Raw genomic sequence first — 26024 nt, 5'->3', positions numbered from 1 at the left:
GGTGACAAAAGCAAGTAGCAAAACAACATGCGAAGAACTGCCAGGAAAAGCGGAACAAAAAATTTGATGATAGTAAATAAACTGGTTGTATAAAAAAGATCAGCAGCACAACCACATGTAGAAGAAAAGAAAGATACGGCGGCAAGCAACTTGAAATATTACTAGGGGAAGTTATAACTCCCTTGTTTAGATATTCAAGTACATTCTGATACATAAGAAACTTAGCTAAACTAAGGTACACACTTAGCAAGTCTCTTTTTCCAGATAACATATAAACACTGCTGAGTCCCGACCAAATTGATGAAATATGACAAACTCAAAGAGAACTCCCGGAGCCTTTCCTTCACCTAGAGAAAACAAAATCACCAAACGGTTAGCAGCCTCATAGAGATAGACAGAACCTAGTAGTAGAAGCAACCTATGCAACATAAAGAAGAACTCTAACACATTTCATATCCCAGGTTACATCTCCTAGGAATAACGATGACACTAAAATAAATTGTCAAAGCCCTTTTGAGTTTAGACATTGAGATTTGTTACGGAGGGGGAGTTGAATCATGAATGGTGTGGCTAATTTTTTTGTTAATAACAAAATGGACTACTGATATATTGTTTTCAGCTGATAGATTCTGAAAAAGCTAAATCAAGGGAAAACTCTCATCTGGATGTCATTTACGATTCAAAAAAAGAGCCATTTTACCTTGGTATCAACCTTAATTTTAATTTTTGTCTATGTCACTCACGTGTGAATCCCTATAGCCGAATGGAAAGTAGTCTCTGGGTGCACGCTAACCATGTTGGCAGCTGGATATTTCCCATACAAAATATCAAACAGTCCAAACTCTATCAACTATATTCAGATGGTATTCTTACCAGTCGAACCATTTCAGCACATTAGCAAATCAAACCAGACAGACATCCTATGCATCATCCAACATTTCAGCTCCATCACATCTAGCAGCATTGGCTATGCCTAGAAGCATAAGATGTCAAGCAATTAATGCAAATTCCAAGAAAAACACAAATAGATAAGAGAAAGGCAGCAGTGGTCAGTTATCGACAAATATAACTTGAGAAAAACAACTCACTTTTTACTAGATGCTTTACAGCTCACATTTTATAGATGCCTTATACCTCAATGAAACTAGCCACAGACAAACAAAATCATATGTTCTGTTCTAAAATGCAATGAATGTAATCCTGAAAACAGTCTACTTAACTACCTCACAGTGAAGGTTTTAACACATAAGGGGAAAAAAGTGTTTAAAAATTTTCTCAGCTAAATTTATCACTTGTCATGCCAAGTACACAAAATTAAAACTTGCAAAAGCTAACAAACTCTAGCAACAAAAATAATCTTTTGCACTATTTTTCAAATAAATGGAGTCTGATTGGAGACAAGAAATGCAATTTATTTTTGTGTGCTACAGATATACTAGCCACTTGGTGAGGGTCTTCAACAAGTGACAGAGAGAACAATTATTTCAGACCGTATTGATCCAACCAAAGTTGTTGTTGGGTTAAGAAAAATAGCAAGATTAAACAGATAAAATTACCTGATAAAAGAATATAACTACCTTTGACATCTGATTTTCAAAACAGGTTAACTGAGTTTCTCATTTGACATATGATTTTACAATGGTTTGTTAATTTGACGCCCAAGAATGAAGACAGCTGCATTGATTGATAACATAAAAAACAGAACAGTTATATGTTTGTCTATCTAGCAAAGGGAAACAACTAAATATGCTTAAGTTGCTAGATTCTAAGAAGCAAAATAAAATGCTCGAGCAAGCATGTGTGAAACATGACTGGATTGGATTACTCTGCAATTAGGAGTAAGGATGACTAGTCACCTGGTGTATAAAAACTTGTAAAAGGATGGTAGTTAGCCAATCATTGTCAGCAATATCCAATTGATGGTCAACCATATCATGAAGTCTCTTCGATTGCATTGACTTAAGTTGAACCATGTAGACATTGGAGTCAACACATATAAAAATGGCATCGCTATCCTCAGCATATCCCATTATAGTTCCAATGTCCCATTCATCAAGCTGAGGAGGAAGCCCAAGAATACTATGCATGTCAACAGTCTTGTGCACCAACCAGGTGGCAACACCATGGCAATTGACCTTCCTATGCCAAATTTTGATGCTATGGTAATAAAATATGACCAAGCCAATATCGCCATCCTCAACCTGGATTATTTGGCGGCTACCATAGTAAAAATCATTTCCAATGTCAGGCTCCGTGATCAAAGATAGGCTCTGCACATCCAAATCAAACTCAAGTATACCAGGGTCACCACTGTTGAACTGCAACCAATAAAGGGCATTACCAACAAGGGTAGCAGGAGAGCCAGGATCATAAAGCTGACATGATTCTGTTGTTGAGATGAGATCGCCCCACATGCCAGTCTCCGAAGAATAAACGCAAGCGACCGGTTGATCATCATCATACTGATGATCGTATCCGTGCATGGACACCAGGACCACCTTAAAGTGGCTCGAGTGGCAGTCACCGTGTACATGGCCCTCGTCGCCGGCGGCACAGACCACCGCCCCGTTGAGAACCAACCCCTCGAACTCCGGTGGAGCGGCCACGCGGCGCTCCTCGCTGGAGATGGGGTCGCACACGACGAACTCATTCAGCATTGGGCATCTGAGGAGGACGCGGCCGTGGCGGCACCCGAGGACGTGGTTGCGGTTGCGGAGGGCGCAGCTGCAGCTGCTAAGGGAGAAACGCTCGGGGGAGATCCGGTCGGGTGGGTCCAGGATGGGGGAGAAGACGGGCTTGTCAAGGTACGAGAAGACGCCGAGGAGGGGCGGCTTCCCGTGGCGGGCGCGGAAGCACTGGAGGAACTTGGGGTCGGTGACGAGCAGTCGCCACCGCTTGCAGACGGCGGAGGCGCGCGGCAGAGAGGATGGCTGCGGAGGGAGGCGGAGGAAGATCTCCCGGAGGAGATTGTCGTCGTCCGGCAGGGCGCCGCCGCGGCGGGCCATTTCGCCGCCCTCCTCGCTCATCTGGACTGGGGAACAACAGAGGACCGGGACCTAGAGTACACTGGGGCTGATTTTTGTTCACGAGTAGTATTGGGCCGCACAGCGGTATTGGGCCTAGAGAAGTGGCCCGGCCGCCTCATTGGAGTCCAACAGATTATTCAACGGAAACTCCCTGCCGGACGACGACGACATCCTCCGTGAGATCCTCCTCCGCCTCGCGCCGCAGCCGTCCTCCCTGCCGCGCCCCTCCGCCGTACGCAAGCGGTGGCGATGGCACGTCACCGACGCCAAGTTCCTCCAACGCTTCCGCACCCGCCGCGGGAAGCCGCCCCTCCTCGGCGTCTTCCGCGCCCCCCACTTGAATAACGTCTTCACCCCCGTCCTGGATCCACCCGACCGCGTCCCTCCCGAGAACTTGTCCCTTGGCAGCTTGAGTTTGATTTGGGTGGACAGAGCCTATCCGCAATCACGGGGCCTCCCCTTACTAGATGATTTCAGCAATGCCAGCTGCCAGATAATCCAGGCTGAGGATGGCGATGTTGGCTTGGTGACATTGTCTTACCCTAGCTTCCAAATGTGGCAGAGGAAGGTCAATCGCCATGGTGTTGCAACATGGTTGCTGCGCAAGACGGTTGACGTGCGTAACCTTCCTGGGCTTCCTCATCAGATGTTGGAACGGGACAGGGGGTTCAAAACTGTGCGGGGATACGTTGAGGATACCGATATCATTTTTATATGTGTTGACTCCAATGTCTACATGGTTCAACTTAAGTCAATGCAACTCAAGAGACTTCATGAAATCGATAATACTATCGATTACTACTATCCTTTTGCAAGTTTTTATACACCAGGTGATCGGTCATCCTTACTAATATATTGTAGGAGTAATCCAATCCAGTTATGTTTCATACATGCTAGCTCAAACATTTTATTAGTAAAATATTGTAGGAGTAATCTTAATTCTTGGGGAATGCCAAATCAAATGTCAAATTTGTAAAATATTGTAAAAAATCAGATGTCATATGAGAAACTCAGGTAGCCCGCTTGGAATGAAAGCTAGTTATGTTTTTGTATCAAGTACTTTTGTCTTTTTAATCTTGCTATTTTTTAACAACAACTTTGGCTTAATCCATACCTTCTGAAATAATCGTTTTCCTTGTCACTTGTTGATGGTCCTCCACAAGTGACTAGTACATCTTGTAGCACATGAAAATAAATTGCATTTCTTGTCTCTAATCAGGCTCTATTTATTATAAACTGAATACCAAAGATTACTATTGTTGCTAGAGTGTTTTAGTTTTAGCATGTTTAGATATGTCTGGCCTGCTGGGCCTGTTTAAAAACTTGGATGCGAACTTATGCAAGACACTGCCTAGAGCAGCAGCAAATTCCAGGCAGGTGCCAGAGGAACTGACGGCAAGAACCTGATGGATTTACATGAGAAGATCTTCTCTAAACGCTGTTTTTTTTTCATATCTGCTAAAACCCTCATTGTGTGGTAGCTAATTATATTGTTTTCAGTCTTACACTCTTTGCAATTTAAAATAGATATGGTTTTGGGTATCAACTGTTAGTTTCAATGACTTATAAAGCATCTTTAAAAAGTGAGCTATAAAGTATTAATTAAAATTGAGTTGTTTTCTCAAGTTATATTTGTCGGTAACTGACCCACTTCTGCCTTTCTCTTATCCATTTGTGTTTTCCTTGGAACATCCATTAATTGCTTGACTTCTTATGGTTCTAGGCATAGCCAGTGCTGGTGGATCTGATGGATCTGAAATGTTGGATCATGCATAAGATGGATGTCTCTTTTGATGTGATAATGTCCTGACATCATTTGACTGGTAAGAATACGATCTGAATATACTTTGTGAGATTTTGACTGTTTCATTTCTAGGAGATGTAGCTAGGGACATGATATCTGTTACAGGGGTTTTCTTTATGTTGCTGAGCTGACCATGAGCTTGTACACACATCTCATACTGATGATTTCCTATTCTCCAGGTGCAGGAAAGGCTGTTGGAGTTCTCTTCGAGTTTATCACATTGCACCAAGATGGTTGGCATTATTTCTAGTTATAAAAAGATTTGCAAGTGCGAACCTCAGTCTAGCGGAGTATTCGCTATATTCAGCTACATGATGAGCCTCCATGTTGGATCTCCTGTTTTCTGGAAAAACAATGGCATCCATGAAGCTGAGTCTTCTCTGATTAATCTCTCTTAAGATTGTATTGTGGCTGTAGCTCTGTTTATATGTTATATGAAACTTAGTAAGCGTGTACTTTAGCCTAAATAAGTTTCTTATGTATGTACTCTCTTAAGATGTACTCGACTACCTAAACCTGGGATTTCCAACTCTCCCTAGTAATATTTCAATTTGATTTTCACTGTATCTTGCTTTCTTTTCTACATGGTTGTGCTGCTGATTTTTATATACAACACCAGCTCATTTGTTGTCGCCACACTTTTGTGCTTTGTGGCCTGACAGCAGTTCCCATTCTACACTAGGAGCATTTTCAAACGTGCTATTAGTCTCAACTACAAAAATATGGAACTGACTTGTCTTACATAGGGAACTGAACAAGACAACAGAACTAAGTTTTTTCTGTTGTAGATCAGATAAACTCTGCAATAATATGATAAAATGCAACATTTGAGACTGGACTTTTTAGGCGCACAAATCTCCTGCAACTAATCTAACGGGTTATCTTCTCAGTATTGTCTCATTTCACCTGGGGCCTGATACATCTGAGGCTAGAGGTGGAGAAGAGCAATTTACATTTCCAGCAATACCGAAATTTGCTTGGTTAGTTGCAACAAAGTTATGATCTACATTGCTGTCTGCATTCATGGTACCTTCCAAGACTTTTACTACCTCAGACATTTTAGGCCGTCTTTTGCAGTCAATCTGCAAACACCACATGGCGAGCTTCATCATCTGAATTACATCTTGCTTCTGTGCTTGCATTTCGTTGCTGTTATTGTCAATCAAATCTACCAATCGATCGCTCTTCACCTTTTCCTCCAATAGGCTAATGAGATGGATGCTCTCTTCCGATCGGGAGGTGTCGAGGTTCTTTCTTCCGCTCATGATTTCCATGACCACAACACCAAAGCTGTAGACATCGGCCTTTTCCGTGATTTGTGATGTCAACCATTCAGGAGCTAAATATCCAGGTGTGCCTCTCATTCTAGTGACCACTTGGCTCATATCCCTGTCAATAAGCTTGCATAGGCCAAAATCAGAAAGTTTAGCATTAAAGTTGTCATCTAAGAGGATATTTTGTGGTTTAACATCCAAATGGGCAATTCTTTTCGTGCACTCCTCGTGAAGATAAGAGAGGCCCTTGGCTATGTGAGTAATGATCTTGCATCGTGTGCCCCAATCCAGGGGAGTAGTATTATTGTCATGTCGACGATAGATCCATCTGTCCAAGGATCCGTTGGGCATATACTCATATACCAAGAGCCTATGGGATTTCTCTGCACAGAAACCAATCAATCTCACCAGATTAATATGGTGAATGCTGCCAATTGTCTGAACCTCTGCCAAAAATTCACTTTTCCCCTGGCCCGCTTGATCCAAACGTTTTACTGCAATTTTTTCCTCACCAAACTTTCCCTTGAAAACAGATCCAAATCCTCCTTCTCCAATTTTTTCTGTGAACTGCTGGGTTGCTACTTCTAACTGTTGAAATGTGAACCTCATTGGCGTTCCTTGTAGCTCACCAAAGTCGTCTTCTTCGTTTCTCTCCTGGCGTCGTCGTGTTCTTCATTTACATATGAAGAAAATGCTGGTGAATAACATGGTTAGCAAAATGAAGCTGCCTATAGACGCTAGAATTCCAACAACTCTTTTTACAGAGGAGGATTTCAAGTTCATGCGTGTCGGCCCACCAGGTACAGGCAGGGGACTTGGAGACAGAGGTGCTCTCTCGACTCGGGATATTGGCAGAGGACTGGGAGCTGCAGGGGCAATTGTTTGATTGATTAGGGGACAGAATATGACCTGGTAGCTGGTGCCCGTCGGGCAAGCAAAAGTGCCTGAGGAATCCAAGGGGTAGCTGAACGCGTCTGGGCACATCTGCTTGAAGATAGTCGAGTAGCTAGTCGATTTGCAATTGCTTGAGTTCGTTCCGGTGCAGCAGTATTTGTCCTGCTTGAACACCGTGCATGCGTTGTTGCAACCCCCTGGGGTCTGAAGCTCGCTTGGGCACCGCGACCTGATGTTGGCTGCACAGCGTGGTCCCTTGCTGCACCCTGTCACTCCCTTGGTTGGCATCGGCAGGAAGGCCATGGGCACATTGAAGCCGTCAACAAGGGAGATGTCGAAGAAATCCTTTGTTTGGATTTGGCTAAACTCAGCCAGCGTGCTCGGCGGCTGACCATTGGCCTTGCAGGCGATCAAGCCATCACAGTCCCCCGTCTGGCACGAGCCGTTGCCTTTGCGATCAAATGAGCAGCCTGTGCGGGGCCAAATGCGCTGCCCAACGGTGCCGGCAGGCATGTGCAGTGTCCACGTTTCCTCCGGAGCGAGCTTCAGACCGCCGCCTATTGGCGCAGCGGCCGGCCACACGGTGTAGGAGGATTGGTTGGTGATGTCTATGGTTGTGCTGTCGCTGGTGGCGACGAGCAGGAAGAGAGGCTGGAGGTGGACAGCCAAAGAGGTACTCACCGCTGCCATTTGTGTTGTGGTTTCCTTGCATCTGTTAAATTGAACCAGGATTGCAGTTGCAGGACGACTGGCAGCGTGGAAGCACTGTTTGATGGTGCTGGAGAGGAAATATAGACAGTGAGATTTTCCAAGAAAATTAGAAGACTTGCGTGTTGAATTATTCAACGGTCAACAATGAACAGCCTAACATACTGTAGCAAGAAACTGTCTGATAGAGATGGTCTTTATTGCAGAACCTGTTTACTATCTCTCAATTCCTTGTGCACATGTCGTGTGTAATACGTACTTTGATTGATCATAAATATGCTGCAAGATTACATTGCTTTGTTCATTAATCCCTTTGCTGCCACAGTTACATCTGGATTTTTCTTTCTGAAAAGTGAGTTACATCTGGATTATGGAGTCTGGAGCAACTTCGAAACAAATACTTTGGCCAGCAGCAGCTGCGTGTGGAACCAAGCAGCTCGAGTGTAAGACTCCGGAACCGGAATTATACAATTTAGCCTCAAATTGCTAACCTTTGCATAATTCAAGCATCAGGTTCTTAACCTACGACAAACATCTCAATACATACACGCATTAATGTGCTCATCGCAGGATTTTGCAACATGAATATCATTACCAAAACTCTATAGAAGAGAGTAATTACAAAGCTCATACAAGGAGCAGAATAACAATTATTACAAAGAGAGGACACATGTCCCAACATTACATTATTACATCAGCGGAAGTCGAACTATGCCTGAGTACGGGCAAGAATACGGCATGGCCTGAAGAGGCTGGAAGCTGGAAGGAAACCCGCCACGAGTCTCAGAACCCTGATCTGGATCTTCTAGCTAAACATTGAATCCAATGTCGTACTCCTCGAAGAAGCTAGCGTCTCACCTGCTCCGCTGGAACCTCTGAAGAAAACAATGCAACTGAGTACAAAGTACTCGCAAGACTTACGGGAAGAACTAAACTAAATATGCAACAAGTCTCAAAGAAGGGAATATGGTGGGGTTATGCAGCAGCAATAATATCTAGAGAGACACTCTAATAACAATGTCTAATGAGAGGATGAGAAGCATCTACCAGGTGAACGTGATTAACCTATTTACTAAACACCGAACAACACAATCCTCATATCACCCCTCAACACCTTGTGAGGAAGCAATCCAAAGGACACTCACACTTAAGCAGTTTTAAGCATATACATGATTAAGGCTAATTACTACTCAAGTTCAGTAGATTAAGTTGGTTAAGTTCTCTATGATCAAGTAATGACTAACCAAGTCGTCCATGACCGCGGACACGGCTTTCCGAAAGATTTATCCCTGCAGGGTGTGCCAATTTACCCGTACACGTTTGTCCAACCCTTATTGCCACTCGAGTAGAAACACACAAAGACGTGTGTCGGCAGAATTGGGCGACATGACGTTTCCAAGCCCCACAACTAATCCAGGGGACCACCCAACTGAGTCTAATCCGAAACGAGAGCCCGGCCGAAGCGTCGTACGGACTCAAGAGTTGCGAGGACAGCTGGTAGTGGTTCAGTGTCCGCAGAATGACCACTCCAGACTAGTGCCGCAATCCTATATGAATGCAAAGTCACCAACAAGTCTCCACAAATCTCTGTGTGCATGCAATGCAAATGCCAAATGGAACGCCCAAACTATGTAATTAAAACATAAAGTAGCATGTGGATGTAGCAATTGTGGAACCCTAGATATAAGGACACTAGACTCGCAACTAAGCATGACATCTAATGACCAAGAGGTAGGGCAACAACAAATGTGTGACATGATAATAGGACCAGTAACAAGACATGGGGCAATAAGTAGAGCTGACTAACAAGCTATGCAACATAGAGGCATGGTGACAATACTGAGATCGTAACTTAATGCAAGAATGAGAGAGAGGAAATAGGTAGAGTCAACATGTTCAAGGAATGGCTGCTTGCCTGGAGTACTCAATTGCCCGGAATTGAGCAAGAATCTTGGAAGAAGAACACAAGTGTAGTCGTCGTCATAGGAATCGAAGACTAGCGAGGAAGAAGCAAATACACGACATAAAAGAAAAGTATAAGCATACAAGATACACATGATATTTTTAAATGCACAATCAAAGGATGATGCATGACATCTTAAAAGCAAGTGAGTACATGATACACTAATCATATTAAATGAATTTGAATTCCTAAAGCATTGGAATTCCAACTCCATATGCATTAATTAGATGTTTTACACTAAACATCAAGTTCAAGTTGTTCAAACATGAATGAGAATGCCATGAACAGGTTAATCAGGTCTTGGTGATCAAAATGCATATAAGGTTTACCAATTTTGGGGTTAGAAAACAACTTGTATGAATTAACAAGTTTCAAATAGATTTAAACTACTATTTAAACAGATTTGAATTTATCATGTTCAAAATGCAAAACAGATGGCACAGATAGATCCCTTATATTTTTCTGATCAATTTACATATAAAGTTTGCATGATTTGGACAATGTGTGCAAAAGATATGAATTAAACAAGATGAAGCATTTTTCTGTAAATTTATTTGCAAAACGAAAATACACAGAGAACTAAAGGGACTCGGGCGCATCTAGCCTGTTAGGCTGACAGCGGACCCGGGAGGGGACGTGGCACTGACTGGGCGAGGCTAGCCGAGCTGGCTGCCTGCGGTCACTGACCAGCGGGTCCCACCTACCAGTTTGACTTAAGAGAGAAAAAGGTTGGGATTTTTCTTGCAGGCGCTGGGAATTGATCTCAGCTCGCCTGGGGTCTGGGAAATGGACGAGGGAGCCAGCCACTGGGATAGGGTGCAGGGCGTGCTAAAGCAACAGGAAGGCGACGCCTTTGGTCACGGGAATTTGCACCGGCGCCGGCGACCAACGGAGCAGAGACGGGGGCTAAGGTACGGCGGAAAAGCACGGGCGCACGGAGTAGAACTAGGTGACGCGACGGACACCACGAAGTCCTTAGCGAAGCAGCGGCGGCGCGGCGAGGAACAGCTCGCCGGCGGCAAGCCGGAGCACGTTTACGCGGCCAGAGCGCTACAGAGGGATAGAGAGGCAGAGGGCGCGAGCACCAGCTCCGCAAGGACAAGGGAAAGCTCACCTTGCTGGTGTTTGGCCGGAAAGGAGACGAGGTCGCCGGGAATTCGACCGGGAAGCGACGGCGGCCGACGAGGAAGAAGACGTTCTCACGCTCGATGTAGTGTCGCCGGTCCAATTACTTGCGCACGGACGTCGAGGAGGAAGAGGCGGAGCTCGTGATGCGGTCGGCTTGTCGTCGTTCTGCCGGACGCGGCGGCTCCACGGCGAGGTGGATGGCAGCGGCGCTCAGGAGCTTGGGGCGCGCGGGGAGAGACAGAGCTGCAGGGAGAGAGCTAGGGGAAGAAAGCAGCTTGAGGGAAAGAGATGGCTCCAGGAGAGGGAGCGGCATGGAGAGACAGCAGCTTCGTGAGAGAGGGAGATAGGAGGCGTCGGCCATGGGAGGAGAACGAGCAAGGAGGGAGATGGGTTGGCTTCGGGAGGAAGAAAACTAGAGGGAAGAAGAGCTGGCGGTGGCTTGGGGAAAAGAGGGAGAGAAAGAAAAGAGTTAGGGGTTAGGGATTAGCTTTAGAGGCCAGGAGTTAGGGTTTGGTTTAGTGTACTGGCTTTAGCCCCAACAAACAATCGCACAGGAATTAAATTAATTTGAGTTTGAAATAAATAAGAAGAGAGAGTGTGTAGGTTTAGTTAGACCCGGAATTAATTTATCAAACCCAAATTAGGATTTGTACAAATTAGTTTTAGGTTTTCGCGAACACACGAAAAGGCAAGCACATGGAACGACAGCTTTTATGCAAACGAAAAATAGTTTCATGTGACATGATGCTAATGACATTGCAAAACAATTATGATGACATGAGCATGACAACACAATGATGATAATTAAATTACAGAACAGTTCAAAAGGGCTTAACAGGAAAATGATTGGTCTCGGATTGTTACATCAAGGGCTTGGACGCTCAAATAGGCTGTCCAAAACTCCGAATCATAAGTATCCTTGTGAGTTGTGAGCGCGGGGTTGTCCCGTGTGAATGTCGTTGTGTTCTGTACAGACTGTTAGAAAGAAGAGAGACTAGTATGTTCTTACTTTGCATCCTTATTTTTTAGGACCATGAAAACTATATCTATTACTATCTATTAAATTAGAATTGGTGGTGATTGGCACGGACGCGGTAGGTCAACTTTGTTAAAATTACAACAAATATGCCACTTCCCGTTATTTTCTCTCCTTCCCGTCTTATTCACGATTCCTCCTCCACCTTACGACCGACGCCACCGCGCCCGCGTGAGCCCATGCCCGAGCCTCCCCCTCCACCCCCAGCCCGATTTCTCCTCCTCTGTCTTACAACCGATGCCAACCGACGCCACAGCACTCCGAGCAAAGCCGTCCCGTCGCCGCCCGCTTCACCTGTTCTCCCACCACCTCCGCCGCTGCCAGCGCCGGACTCGTGGGAGACGGCCGACCTTGACGGCGCCATGAGCTGCTTGCTCCATTCTACCCGCCGCGTCAACTCCTCACTAGACCTCGCAACCTGGTGCAGCCGCATGACCGCATCCCCCAGCGCCCTAAGCGTCCCGACCTTCCCAGCCTAGCCTTCGCCAACCACCTGCGCATCCCCTCGCAGCTGATTCCAGCCACCGGTTTCCGTAGCAACGCACGGGCACACTTGCTAGTATTTATGAATTCTGAGTTATGAGAACCATCTATTTCAAAAAAAATTGAAACAATTTTTTACTTGATGGTAAATGTTATCCAGATGATACAGGTGAGAGTTTTCCCTGAACCATAAGAACTCTAAGAAAAAATCGGTGTTGGGAAACCTGATTCAAGAACAAGTTCATCTGCTCTATTGAAAGTGTCTCTGGATTCCAAAAATTGTGCTTGTAGATTCCAGAATTTCCGGTCATTATCTCTCAAAGCCTAAATTCACAGTGAGCTGGAGTGCTGCTGCTGATGTTATTGTAAACATCAGCTATAGCATTCATCTCCCCCACTACAATAAACTAGCTAAGTACCCGTGCGTTGCAACGGAGACACAAATACTTCAATGATTTACGTCTCAAATATAGATTATGCATGTCCATCGACCGATCGAATTTTTTTCTTTCCAAAACGTAATTGACAAACACATGCGCTTAATTTTCTCAAATATAGATTACGTGTGGTTTCCTTAATTTGTGGAACTTACCTTGCTATGGGCTTAATTTGTGGAACTTACCCTGCTATGAGCTTAATTTGTGGAACTTACCCTGCGGCGGGACTGCGTCCCATAGCGGCGTCCACGGGGACCGGCAGTGCGGCACCCCATGGCGGCGGCGTGGACCGGCACATGGAGGGACGGGCGCGGGAGGGATGGTGAGGGAGAGGAAGGGATCGAGTGGGTTCCGGTGGAGAGGAGAGATTTCGGGAGAGGAGAGGCTGGTGGGCGGTGGCGGCGGCGCGCGGGGCGGGGAGCAGCGGTGGCATGCGGCCTGGGCGAGATGCAAGAAAAGGAAAGAGAAAAACGAATCGGGAGTTCGGGCGGTGGCATACGAATGTAATTTCTGTGAATTTGAGGGGATGGACCAACGACCAACCAAACTGCAAATTAAGTAGTAGTAAAGATTAGTGTCAACAGGCTTCAACGGTTTAGTTTTTGTCACTGGAATTTCTCGGAGATTTAGCCAGAGATATGATATATATGTTACAAATCTCTTCTTTATGCTGCTGAGCTGACCATGAGTTTGTACGCACATCTTGTCCATTCACTGTGTCACGTGGGTGCTACTACTAGGTTCTGTCTGTATCAGGTTAGTAAGAGCATCTCCAACAAGATACCCATATTTGGAGAGAATACCTAAAAACCGCTGATATGAATATTTTGCCTCGAAAACAAGCTCTCAATACCCCAAACACCCAAATCACACGCGGGAAGACCAACTCCCAACCCGTCGCCGCCGGCCTCGATTCTGGCAGCCAGACCGTGCCGCCTCCGCCGCCTTGCGCACCGCCCGCCTCCCTGTGGCCCGCTGGCTGCTGCCACGCTTGAAGAAGGAGCCGCCACCGCCACCGTAGTGCACTAGGCGGCCGACCGCCACCGCTCCTCCTCTTCGCCCTCCCTTCACACTCCCCGACCACCGAGGAGCCGGGCGAGCTGCAGCCCTGAATCCCGAGCCGGCGGCGCCAAATCGCCACCGTCTAGCGCTCCTGAGCTCGATGCGGTGGCCTGCTCCCTTGCTCTGCCGTCATCGCTAGCCGCTGCTGCTCGTTGATGGTCATGGAGGAAGGAGGCGCAGGCGGCGGATTCGACGAGGGAGGGGCGAAGGAGTGCGCGTGGGCGTGGGCTTCGGCCGTGTAGCGGCGGCGATCTACGTGGGCTTCATTGCAAGGTGGGTGGATTCCATTGTACTTACCTGGGGCTACCCTTGGGCATCTGGAGAGTCACCGCCACCCAGTTGAGCTCGGTGGTTGACAAGGTGGGCAACCGGGTGGCCTCGTGGAAAGCCCCGCTCCTGTCCAAAGGAGGGCGCTTGGTGCTTGTGAAGTCGACTCTTGCTGCCATGCCAGTCTATTCGATGATGTCGCTTGATATTCTGGTGAAGGTTCTCAAGGGAGTGGAGAAGATCTGCCGCGGCTTCCTATGGAAAGGGCTTAAGGAGGCTAATGGTGGAAGCTGTCTGGTGGCGTGGGACATGGTGCGCAGGCCGAAAGAGTTGGGGGGGGGGGGGGCTAGGCGTCCCCAACCTTGGCCTCCTCAACACGGCGCTCCGTGCTAGGTTGTTGTGGCTCGAGCGTGTGGATGACTCGAAACCTTGGAAGGAGTTTGCCGTCCGGACCACTCCCGAGGTGAGGGATCTCTTCGAGGCTGCAACTTCGTCGAGGGTTGGCGACGGCGCCAGGACCCTTTTCTGGACGGACAGATGGCTTGAGGGCTGTAGGATCCGGGATGAGTACCCTTCTCTTGTGGCGGCTGTTCATCCTCGGATTGTGAACGAAAGGTCGGTTCGCGAGGGGTTGCATGAAGGGGCGCGTAGAGATAAACAAAACTTTTCCTACGCAAACTCCCAAGATCTAGCTGAGGTAGAAGGCCACAAGGATTACCACTAGACGCGCAGTTGCGGATTATCGATGCAGCGCCTTGATGCAGTGCAGTCCCTCAATCCGATCCAGCCGATCCAATCCCGCGATCGTTGAAGTGCTGAACGTACAGCACCTCTGCCGGTATCCACACGTGCGAGGAGGAGCTCCGGCGGCGGACTGCTAGGTCCGGTGCGACGGTTGGACCGAATGGGGCTAGGGTTCTCAACGCATGAGAGTGGCGAACCGTGCCCCTTGGGCATCCCACGCCCCTGCTTATATACCGAGTGGAAGTGGGCTCCAGCACTTGTGGCCCATCCACTCTGCGAGTCCAACTCGCACTGTCTGTCCATTTCTGGTTCGGGTCCAACCCGACCAAATACTTGCTCCCGCTCTTAAGTGTGTGACCCCGCAGGCTCATGGCGACTTGGACACGATTGGAGTCCGACTCTGAATCGATCAATCGGTAGCGGCTCCTAGCAGAACGTGCCGACTCCCAAGTACCATCGAGTCATGACGACGTACCTTCCAATGTGACATACGTCTTAGTCCCTTTTGCCTCACGATATACCTTGTCGAACTATAGGCGATTAATCGTCATCCCTTTAATAGTTCAACTCTCTTCTCGATCCGTGATATACGATTCATCCGACTAACTCTTAGTCGATCGACCCGGTTAACAGTTAACCGAGTCGCGCATGGCCATGCTTTCCGAATCATATCACTCGAGAGGGCCCAAAGAATATCTCTCCAGTCGGAGGGGCAAAATCCCATCTTGGTTATCCACATCACACAGCTTGATTCTCAGTCAACCCGAACTCTACCTTTATAACTGCCCTGTTACGGAACATCGTTTGACAGAACCTAAGTTGGTGATCCACAACTCGAATTATGCGATAACCTTAGGTCTAAGGATTACATTGATTGAGACATGCAAATGACGACCTACTCGTTGCATCTCAATATGGGTCAGTCCGACTCGCTAAACTCTTTAGCCGAGTCCGTGTAAGCTGGAATGACATCACCATGCCCATGACAAGTGGAACCGAGTCATCAGCCAACTTTCACATTAGTCTAGGTTATGTGTCCAGCACAACCTCAATGACTAAGGACAATTTAGTATGAACAACATGAATACATAGTTCCACAATCAAATCACATATTCAATGATACATATCAGATGTTCAAACAAGGACAACTTAATAATCTTTATGAATACATTGGAAATTACATCATACGTGATTGCCTCTAGGGCATATTCCTAACATTGCAGGGTGCCTGGCTCTCTGATGTGGGGCCCGACCTGGGTGAGGTGGCTCTCGCTGAGTTCCTTGCTCTGTGGACGAGGATTCAACTCTTCCAACTGGTGGACGGTCATGAGGATGCCCTGCTGTGGAACTGGTCCGCGGATGGCATCTATTCGGCACGTTCGGTCTACAGACATCAGTTTGTTGGCTTGACGTCTGACCCCTTGGCGGCCCAGGTCTGGAAGACGAGGGCACCAGGCAAGTGTCAATTCTTCGCTTGGTTGGCGGCGAAGGATTGTTGTTGGACGGCGGATCGGTTGCAGAGGAGGGGGCTCCCTCACCCTTCTCAGTGTCCGTTTTGTTCTCAGGAGCTGAAGACCCTGTCACACCTCCTGCTGGGTTGCATCGTGGCGAGACAGGTTTGAGAGGTTGTCCTTGTGGCGTGGGATTGTCAGGACTAGAGGCCTAGCATAGACTCCAGCATCCAAGAGTGGTGGGCCAGCATCACGGGGCCTCGTGCTGTGATTAAGAGCTATCAGACGGCGGTCACTCTTGTGCTTTGGGCCATTTGGCGTCACATGAATGATGTGGTCTTCAACGGAGCCACTCCTTCGGTTCGGCGTGTTCTTCTTTTTGTGCGTGAGGAAGCGGCGAGGTGGCAGAGTGCCGGGCTGTTTAGGAGCGGGCTGTCGCTCGCGGCCGCCATGGCGAGTGGGTTGCTTGACGCTACTTAGTTCTTTTTCGTGTTTTGGCCACTGTGTGGCGTTGTAACCGCTTCGCGGTGTTGTAACTGGCCTTTTGGCTTCTCCTTCTTAATTGATGATGCACCCGCTAGGTTCGATTCTTGAAACCTCGATGACGACTATGAGGTCCCTGCAGACGAGTCTTCTTGTTGTTGTGGGGATTATCTTAGTCTACATGTACAGTTGTACTTTTTGTGTGTGAATGTTGTTGTAAACAGAGATTGGAGTGCTTAATATTTTAGGATGATCCAACCTATTTATTTTTAAAAAATATGGAATGTCTTCTGTTTGAAAAGTTTACAAAATCGTACTTTTTGTGGCTAGGGTTTTAACAATAATAATAATCTTATAGAACCACAGTTTTGGGGCAAACTTTATTAGAAACCCCAACCTACCAACATCTACGACTCTAAGTTAGTTTTATTAAATCAATCATGATTTTTCATAGTTTCGCAACATATCCGGTAAAAACCCTTTTCGGTGCAAACTATGCCAACTACATAAAAACTGATTCTAATGCTAAATATTTGTAGGACGACAAAAATATATGGAATGCGTTCTTTTTAAGACTTCTGAATAAATGAGAACTTATACATTTGTAAAGAACATAATGTGAGAGCTATATATTTAAAAAAAAATCGTCACATTCGAACTATTCATTGCGGGAAAAAAAATGACACGAGAACAATTTGCTTCCACTCAAAAAATAAATAAATAGGAATTTGCAGGCCCATTACCAATAGCACTCGTCAGGGGCTCAGGGCCCAATACCACGTATAGGAGCAAAATACCCCGTATCAGCGAGTCGTATTCTAGGTCACGACGGCGCCTGCGATTCCCCAACCCACCATATGAGCGAGGAGGCCGGCGAAATGGCTCGCTGCCGTGGTGCTGCCTCCCTGCCGGACGACGACGACCTCCTCCGAGAGATACTCGTGCGCCTCCCGCCGCAGCCATCCTCCCTCGTCCGCGCCTCCGCCGTCTGCAAGCGGTGGCGGGGGCTCGCCACCGACCCCAAGTTCCTCCAGTGCTTCCGCGCCCGCCACGGGAAGCCGCCCCTCCTCGGCGTCTTCCGGACCCTTGGCGAGCTCGTCTTCAACCCCATCCTAGGCCCACCCGATCGCATCTCCCCCGACCGCTTCTCCCTTGGCAGCTGCCGCAGCCGTCACCACAACGGCGTGCTCGGGTGCCGCCACGGTCGCGTCCTCGTCAAATGCTTCGCGACGAAAGAGGTCGTTGTGTGCGAGCCCATCTCCGGCGAGCAGCGCCGCGTGGCCGTTCCGTCGCCGTTCAAGTGCGGCTTTTTCAACGGGGCGGTGGTCTGTGCCGCCGGCGACCAGGGCCATGTGCACGGAGGCTGCCACTCGAGCCCCTTTAAGGTGGTCCTGGTGTCCATGAGCAGAGAAGATAATCGACCCCTCGCCTGCGTTTACTCTTCGGAGACTGGCATATGGGGCAATATCATCTCAACAGCGGCAGAATGTTGCCTATCTGATACCGGCTCTCCTGGTACACTTGTTGGCAATTCTCTTTATTGGTTACCTATGAGAGATGGTATACTTGAGTTTGGGTTGGATGGGGAGAGCCTTTCTGTGATCGAGGGGCCTCCCGTTACAGATGATTTCAGCGATGGCAGCCGCCAGATAATCCAGGCTGAGGATGGCAATATTGGCTTGGTCATATTTTCTTACCCTAGCATCCAAATTTGGCAGAGGAAGGTCAATTGCCATGGTGTTGCCAACTGGTTGGTGCAGAAGACTGTTGACATGCATAATATTCTTGGGCTTCCTCCTCAGATTTTGTTACGGGCGAGAGGCATGGAAACTATACTGGGATATGCTGAGGACACCGATGACATTTTTATATATGTTGACTCCAATGTCTACATGGTTCAACTTAAGTCAATGCAATCCAAGAGACTTCATGAAACCCGTTATGTCTTTGACTACCATCCTTTTGTGAGTTTCTATACACCAGGTGATTGGTCATCCTTACTACGTGTATTTTTACGAGTAATCCAATTCAATTCAGTTATGTTTCATATGTTGCTTGAACATTTTATTATGCTTCTTTAGTCGTTCACAACTTCAGCGTAATTGGCAGTTTCCCTTTACTACATGGGCAAACTTATAGCTGTATTGTTTTTTCATGTTATCAATCAACGCAACTGTCTTCATTCCTGAGAGATGCCAAATCAAATGTAAAATTAGTAAAGTATTTTAAAATCATGTCAAATGAGAAACTCAGTTGGCCTGTTTGGAATGCCGAAGCTATTTATATACATTTATCTGTTCAATCATACTAATTTTCTTAAGTCGATAACAACTTTCACTTAATCTATACCTTCTGAAATAATTCTTTTCTATGTCACTTGTGGAAGACCCTCCAGCAAGTGACTAGTACATCTTTAGCACACAAAAATAAATTTCGTGTCTTATCTCTAATCTGGCTTCATTCATATAGAACTAACTACCCAAGATTACTTTTGTTGCTAGCTGGAGTTTCCTAGTTTTGGCATGTTTTAATTTTGTCTGCTTGGCATGACATGTGATGCATTTGCATGTGAAAAATTCTATACATTCTTTTCTTACATGCTAAAACCTTCCTCATGAGGTAACGAAGTTACTATTTTCAGGATTATATTCTTAACATTTTACAACAGATTTGTTTTTTTATGTATTGCTAGTTTCTATGGGCTATAAGGCATGTATAAAAATTGAGTTATATAGCTATATGAAAAGTGAGTTATTTTTTCAAGTTACATTTGTTGGCAACTGGCCCACAGCTGCCTTCTCTTATCCGTTTGTGTTATCCTTTGAAATTCCGTTAATTCCTTGACTCCTTATGCTTCTAGGCATAGCCAATTCTGGTGGATGTGATGGAGCTGTAATGTTGCATCATAAATAGGACGGCCGTCTTGTTTGATGTTCTAATCTGCTAAATTGGTTTGACTGGTAAGTATACCATCTGTATATAGTATGTCAGACACTGTTTGATTTTGTATGGAAAATATCCAACTGCCAACGTGGCTAGCTTGCACCCGTAGGCCGCAGGCAACTGTCCTTTCGGCTTTGGGGATTCATGCATGTGAGTAACACAGATGATTTTGGTTGATGACAAGGCACAGTGATAGTTTTTTGGATCGTAAATGTTATCCAGATGAGAGTTCTGCACTTCTCCCTTGGTTTAGCTGTTTTGGAATCTATATTCTATAAGCTGACAAGAATATATTACTTGTCCATTTTGTTAGTACAAAAATCAGTCACAACATTAAACTCCCCTATCGCAACAAATTAACAATCTCAAAAGGCTTCTAAGATTAATTTTGTTGTCATCTGTATTACTAGGAGATATAGCCAGGGACATGATATCTGTTACAGGGTTTTTCTTTATGTTGCTGAGCTGACCATGTGTTTGTACACGCATCTTTTTCATTCACCGTGTCATATAGGTGATACTGATAGGTGCTGTCTGTATCTGTATCAGATCACTAACATATTGAGGATTTTGTTTTCTCCAGGTGCAGGAAAGGCTGTTGGAGTTCTCTTCGAGTATATCACATTGCATCAAGATGGTTAGCCTCGTTTCTATGTTAAAAAGATTTGGCCAGAGCACACCTTTGTCTAGCGAAGTATTTGCTATATTCAGCTACATGATGGGCCTCCATGTTGGAACTCCTGTTTTCTTCATCAACTTAATATGTATACCATCTTCCTCGACTGTTTCCCGGCTGTAGCAGTAGAATTGGGCTTTGATTTATGTGTCGTCAATAAATTGCTTGTATTAAGATGTGTACCCAACGACACCATCTCCAGTCTCATGTGGTTAGAGCTATGCGACTCATTAAGGCAATTTGCTGATACATGACACATCCATCTGGATTGTGTGTTCTGTGAATTTCCTCAAAAGCACATCAGTTCGGTAAATAATTTGTTTTTCCTTGTCATGTGGCTTGCAGTTAAGAAAGCTAAAGGGCATATGGTTACTAATTCACCAGCACATCTATTGCTTATTTTATTGATTTCATATATGGTTATAATTAAGTGTTTGATTACAAAGTTTTCTTGTTAAATTTTCATCTCTAAATATTGAAGTTTGGAACTTTCTTTCGAGGTACTAGTGTATGGCATAACCACAAAGGCCACAGTTGCTTGTGAGATTAATCGTAGACGTCCAAAGGACCTTCTGGTTTTTGTTACCCGGGGTTATATACGCCACAATTCATAACGGTCCATAGTGGTTCCTTCAAAAAAAATTGCATGAATTTATGCATCATTTAGTCAAACTGCTACCAACATAGTAGTCTACTTTTGGATGTGCTGCGGTCTTTAGATCTTTTGAAATAGAAATTATTTTTTATGAGAAAACTAAAGCAATTGGTGGAATATTTCTTGTTTTTTTTTTTACTTCAGTGTGTTTAGGTAGCAGTCAACGATTTGAAAAATGGTCACATATAGTATTAGATGCAACAATCATTATATTAGGTGTAACTACAAAGAACACTTCTTGGAAGTAATAATGTTGGATGTAATTATTATTTATATTAGATGTAACCCCTAAGGGATGAATTGGACCGTTAACTGACATGGCATTTCTTTGGGTTCTTTCTTTTCAGATGCAAATCTTGTGGATCAAACAATTCTATCATGCATGCTCTGAGCAGGATTCTATATTAGATGTAAGGTATGTTCACAGCGGGACGTATGTTTATTATATTAGATGTAGTTTTTACCTTATTTAGTTTCTCCGCAGATATGCTTGATATACTGGATTTTTACCTTATTTTGGTATGGTGCAGGTATGCTTGATATACACGATGCAGTTTTTCTCATATCAGGAGGGAGTTTCACCTTACTGTGTTTTGTTGTAGGTATGTATGTTCAAATACATAGGATGGAGTATTTCTTTTCAAATGGAGATAGGATATAGTTTCGTTATGATAGGATGTAATTTTGCTATAACAGATGTAGTATTACCTTATATACTTGTTGTAGATATGTTCAACATGTTTTATATATTGGATTTAGTTTCCATCATATAGGATGCAGTTTTACCTTGCTTAGTTTTGCTGCGAAATTAGTTTTGCATTCTAGCAATTTGAATTTGTTTCAGCAGTTCCAGATAATTGGGAGTGTTGGTTTTGGAACTGAGTTCGGTGTATTTTTTCTATGCACACATCAAGGATTTCAATTTTGTTCTTGCCACGTTGTATGTGGACTAAGTGTGGGTGTGAGCTGTCTGAACTGATTTTGTGAAATCTCGTTAGCTACACTTTATGATCATTGGGTGATAAGCTGTGTACATTCCACATGTATTTGTTTGATTTAGGTAGTTTTCAGGTCATTTTTCCTTAGAACTGAATATGTGACATACCTGACTAGCCAAAAAATTAGGATGTACTCTTTTCCTTCTTTTCTGGTGGACGTATTTCCTGGAGGGAGGATCTGTTCTTTGGAATACTTGCTATATGTAACTATGTTAGGAAGATTTGTGTGTATGGAAGAGCTTAGAGCTCCCCCAGCGGCTGGAGATGGCACAAAGAATCCCAAGGAGAAAGAAGGTGGTAAATTTGGGGAATGGTGGGTTAATTACGTCACAACAAAATGGAACAACCTGCTCTGCTGTGAAATCGACATGGTTTCCTAATCTGCCAGGGGAGAACCCCGTAAGCCTACAAGTGCCTGCACACTACATACACAGCCCCTTTTTCCTGTAATCAGCAAAAGTACTGTCTTCGCACTGTGTGTCTGTCTCTGTTCCCCATTCCACATGAGCGAGGAAGGCGGCGAAATAGCCCACCGCCACGGCAGCTCACCGGCAGCGCCTGCCTCCCTGCCGGACGGTGATGACCTCCTCCGTGAGATCCTCCTCCGGCTCCTGCCGGAGCCATCCTCCCTGCCACGTGCCTCCGCTGTTTGCAAGCGGTCGCGACGGCTCGTCACCGACCCCAAGTTCCTCCAACGCTTCCGCACCCGCCATGGGAAAAAGCCGCCCCTCCTCAGCGTCTTCCGATGCCTTGACAACTTCGTCTTCATCCCAATCCTGGATCCACCTGACCGCATCTCTCCTGAGTGCTTCTCCCTTCACAGCGCAGTAGTCTCCGCAAGAACCAAGTGCTCAGGTGCCGCCACGGTCGCGTCCTCGTCAAATGCCGGTTGCGGAAAGAGGCCGTTGTGTGCGAGCCCATCTCTGGCGAGCAGCGCTGCGTGACCATTTCACCAGAGTTCAACATGGGCTTTTTCAACGGGACGGTGGTCTGTGCCGCCGGCGACCTGGGCCATGTGCACGGAGGCTGCCACTCGAGCCCCTTTAAGGTGGTCCTTGTGTGCATGTGCAGAGAAGATAATCGAGCCCTCGCGTGCGTTTATTCTTCGGAAACTGGCATATGGGGCAATGTTATCTCAACAGCGGCTCCATGTGAGCTTTGGGATATGGGCGCTCCTGCTACCCTTGTTGGTAATGCTCTTTATTGGTTGTACATGAGCAATGGTATGCTTGAGTTTGATTTGGATGAACAGAGCCTATCTGTTATCACGGGGCCTCCCATTACAGATGATTTCCGCAGGCGCCAGATAATTCAGGTTGAGGATGGTGATGTTGGCTTGGTCACATTGTCTTACCCCAGCTTCCAAATGTGGGAGAGGAAGGTCAATTGCCATGGTGTTGCCACCTGGTTTGTGCGCAAGACTGTTGGCATTCATAATATTCTGGGGCTTCCTTCTCAGCTTGAGGAATGGGAGAGAGGGATGGAAAGTATACTGGGATACACTGAGGATACAGATGCCATTTTTATTCATGTTGACTCCAATGTCTACATGGTTCAACTTAAGTCAATGCATTTCAAGAGACTTCATGAAATCGATGATATCGTTTACTACTATCCATTTACAAGTTTTTATACACCAGGTGATTGTTCATCCTTACTACTTATATTGTAGGAGTAATCCAATCCAGTTATGTTTCATATGGTTGCTTCAACATTTTATTCTGCTCTTTTAGTCTCTCACAACCTCAGTGTAATTAGCAGTTTCCCTTTGCTACATAAACAAACTAATAGCTGTATTGTTCTTAATGTTATCAATCAATGCAGCTGTCTGCATTCACGGGTGATGCCAAATCATATGTAAAATTAGTAAAATATTGTAAAATCATGTGAAATGAGAACTCAGTTGGCCTGTTTGGAATGCCGAAGCTAGTTATATACATTTATCTGTTTAATCATGCTAATTTTCTTGACTCAAAAGCAAATTTCGCTGAATCCATACCTTCTGAAATAATTATTTTCTTTGTCACATGTGGAGGACCCTCCATTAAGCATCTAACATCTTTAGCACACAAAATTACATTTCATATCTTTGTCTCTAATCTGCAGGCTTCATTTATTTAGAACTAACTACCTAAGACTACTTTTGTTTCTAGAGTTTGCTAGTTTTGGCATTTTCTAATTTTGTCTGCTTGGCATGACATGTTATGCATTTACATGAGAAATATTCCAGACATCTTTTTTCTTATCTGCTAAATCCTTCGAGGTAGCTAAGTTACTGTTTTCAGGATTGTATTCTTTCCATTTTAGAACAGACTTGGTTTTGTTTATGTATTGCTAGTTTCTATGAGTTAAAGCATATATAAAAAGTCAGTTATATAGTTGTATTAAAAGTGAGTTATTTTCTCATTTGTTGGCAGCTGACCCACAGCTGCCTTTTCTTATCCATTTGTGTTTTCCTTGGAAATTCCGTTAATTGCTTGACTCCTTGTGCTTCTAGGCATAGCCAATGCTGGTGGATGTGATGGAGCTGAAATGTTGCGTGATACATAGGACAGCCGTCTTGTTTGATGTACTAATGTGCTGGAATGGTTCGAGTGGTAAGAATACCATCTGAATATAGTTTGTGAGATTTGGACTGTTTGATTTTCCTATGGAAAATATCCAACTGCGAACTTAGTTAATTTGCACCCGTAGGCTGCAGGCAACTGTCCTTTCAGCATTAGGGATTCATGCATGTGAGTAAGACAGACAATGCACAATGACAGTGTTTTGGTTCGTAAATGTTATCCAGATGAGAGTTCTCCCTTGGTTTAGCTGTTTCATGAATCTATAATCTGACTGCAATATATTACTCGTCCAGTTTTTGTTATTACAAAAATCAGTCACAGCATTCAACTCCCCCACTACAACAAATTAACAATCTCTGAAGTCCTCTACGATTTATTTTGTTGTCATCTGTATTTCTAGGAGATGTAGCTAGGGACATGATATCTGTTTCAGGGGTTTTCTTTATGTTGCTGACCTGACTATGAGCTTGTACAGACATCTTGTTCATTCACTGTGTCATATAGTAGGTGATACTAATAGGTTATATCTGTATCTGTATCAGATCACTCACATACTGATGATTTTCTGTTCTCCAGGTGCAGGAAAGGCTGTGGGAGTTCTCTTCGTTTTTTATCACATTGCATCAAGATGGTTGGCATTATTTTTATGTTAAAAAAAGATTTGGCAAGTGCGAACCTTAGTCTAGCGAAGTATTGGCTATATTCAGCTACATGATGAGAACTCCTGTTTTCTTGAAAAACAATGGCATCCATGAAGCTGAGTCTTCTCTGATTAATCTCTCTTAATATTGTAATGTGGCTTTAGCTGTGTTCATGTGGCATCTAAAACTTAGTGTGTACTCTAGTCTATTTAAGTTTCTTATGTATGAAGAGTACCTAAACCAGGTATTTCCAACTTCCCCTAGTAATATTTCAATTTGATTTTTTTTTGAAAGTACTCTAGTCTATTTACTCTAGTCAATTTGATTTTTACTGTATCTTGCTTTCTTTTCTACATGGTTGCGCTGCTGATTTTTATATACAACAACAGCTCATTTGCTGTCACTACACTTGTGCTTTGTTGCCTGAAGCTCGCTTGGGCACTGCGACTTGATGTTGGTTGCACAGCGTGGCCCGTTGCGGCACCCTGTCACTCCCTTGGTCATTAATCCCTTTGCTGCCAGTTACATCTGGATTTTTCTTTTTGAAAAGTGAGTTACATATGGATTCTGGAGTCTGGAGCAACTTCGAAGCAAATACTTTGGCACCAAAGCAGCTCGAGGGCTTGGACTCCTTGCTGACTGGCCTATCATGTCCTCAAATAGGGTGTCCAAATCATGTCGTCATCTATTTATTTTTGTTCTTAATCTAAGCATCTTTGTGAACGTCGTTGTGTTCTGTACAGCCTATTAGAAAGAAGAGAGATCGGTATATATGTTCATATTT

General features: G+C 45.1%; 2 protein-coding genes and 1 non-coding gene across 8 annotated transcripts; 2 read left to right on the top strand and 1 right to left on the bottom strand.

The window, feature by feature from the left end:
- Positions 1-132: 132 nt before the first annotated feature.
- On the bottom strand, positions 133-7976 carry LOC100840905. Its single transcript, XR_002964077.1, has 6 exons — positions 5737-7976; positions 3568-3700; positions 1857-3056; positions 1557-1674; positions 874-973; positions 133-347 (listed from the first exon to the last, which is right to left on the bottom strand). It is a non-coding gene; the product is annotated as an uncharacterized LOC100840905 (transcript).
- Positions 7977-17558: 9582 nt separating this feature from the next.
- LOC100840606 lies at positions 17559-23402 on the top strand. 6 transcript variants are annotated; one of them, XM_024459929.1, is made up of 6 exons: positions 17563-18743; positions 19621-19720; positions 20287-20467; positions 21382-21449; positions 21565-21636; positions 23332-23402. In XM_024459929.1, exons 1-2 carry the CDS (start codon positions 17618-17620, stop codon positions 19671-19673), a joined length of 1179 nt encoding a protein of 392 aa, XP_024315697.1. In that variant the 5' UTR covers positions 17563-17617; the 3' UTR covers positions 19674-19720; positions 20287-20467; positions 21382-21449; positions 21565-21636; positions 23332-23402. The 6 variants fall into 6 exon arrangements, with proteins under 6 accessions (XP_024315701.1, XP_024315697.1, XP_024315700.1 ...); XM_024459933.1 differs by lacking the exon at positions 23332-23402 and having other exon boundaries at positions 17559-18724; positions 21565-21973; XM_024459932.1 differs by lacking the exon at positions 23332-23402 and having other exon boundaries at positions 20287-20340; positions 21382-21444; positions 21565-21973.
- LOC106866007 lies at positions 22849-25536 on the top strand. The gene is made up of 3 exons (XM_024459935.1): positions 22849-23672; positions 24530-24629; positions 25176-25536. The coding sequence occupies exons 1-2, from the start codon at positions 22997-22999 to the stop codon at positions 24580-24582; spliced, it is 729 nt and encodes a 242-aa protein (XP_024315703.1). The 5' UTR covers positions 22849-22996; the 3' UTR covers positions 24583-24629; positions 25176-25536.
- Positions 25537-26024: the final 488 nt, after the last annotated feature.

Source organism: Brachypodium distachyon, chromosome 2, assembly GCF_000005505.3.
Source record: "Brachypodium distachyon strain Bd21 chromosome 2, Brachypodium_distachyon_v3.0, whole genome shotgun sequence".
Lineage (NCBI taxonomy): Eukaryota > Viridiplantae > Streptophyta > Magnoliopsida > Poales > Poaceae > Brachypodium > Brachypodium distachyon.
The sequence above is the reverse complement of the archived record's forward strand: the minus strand, read 5'-3'. Positions and strand labels throughout refer to the sequence as shown.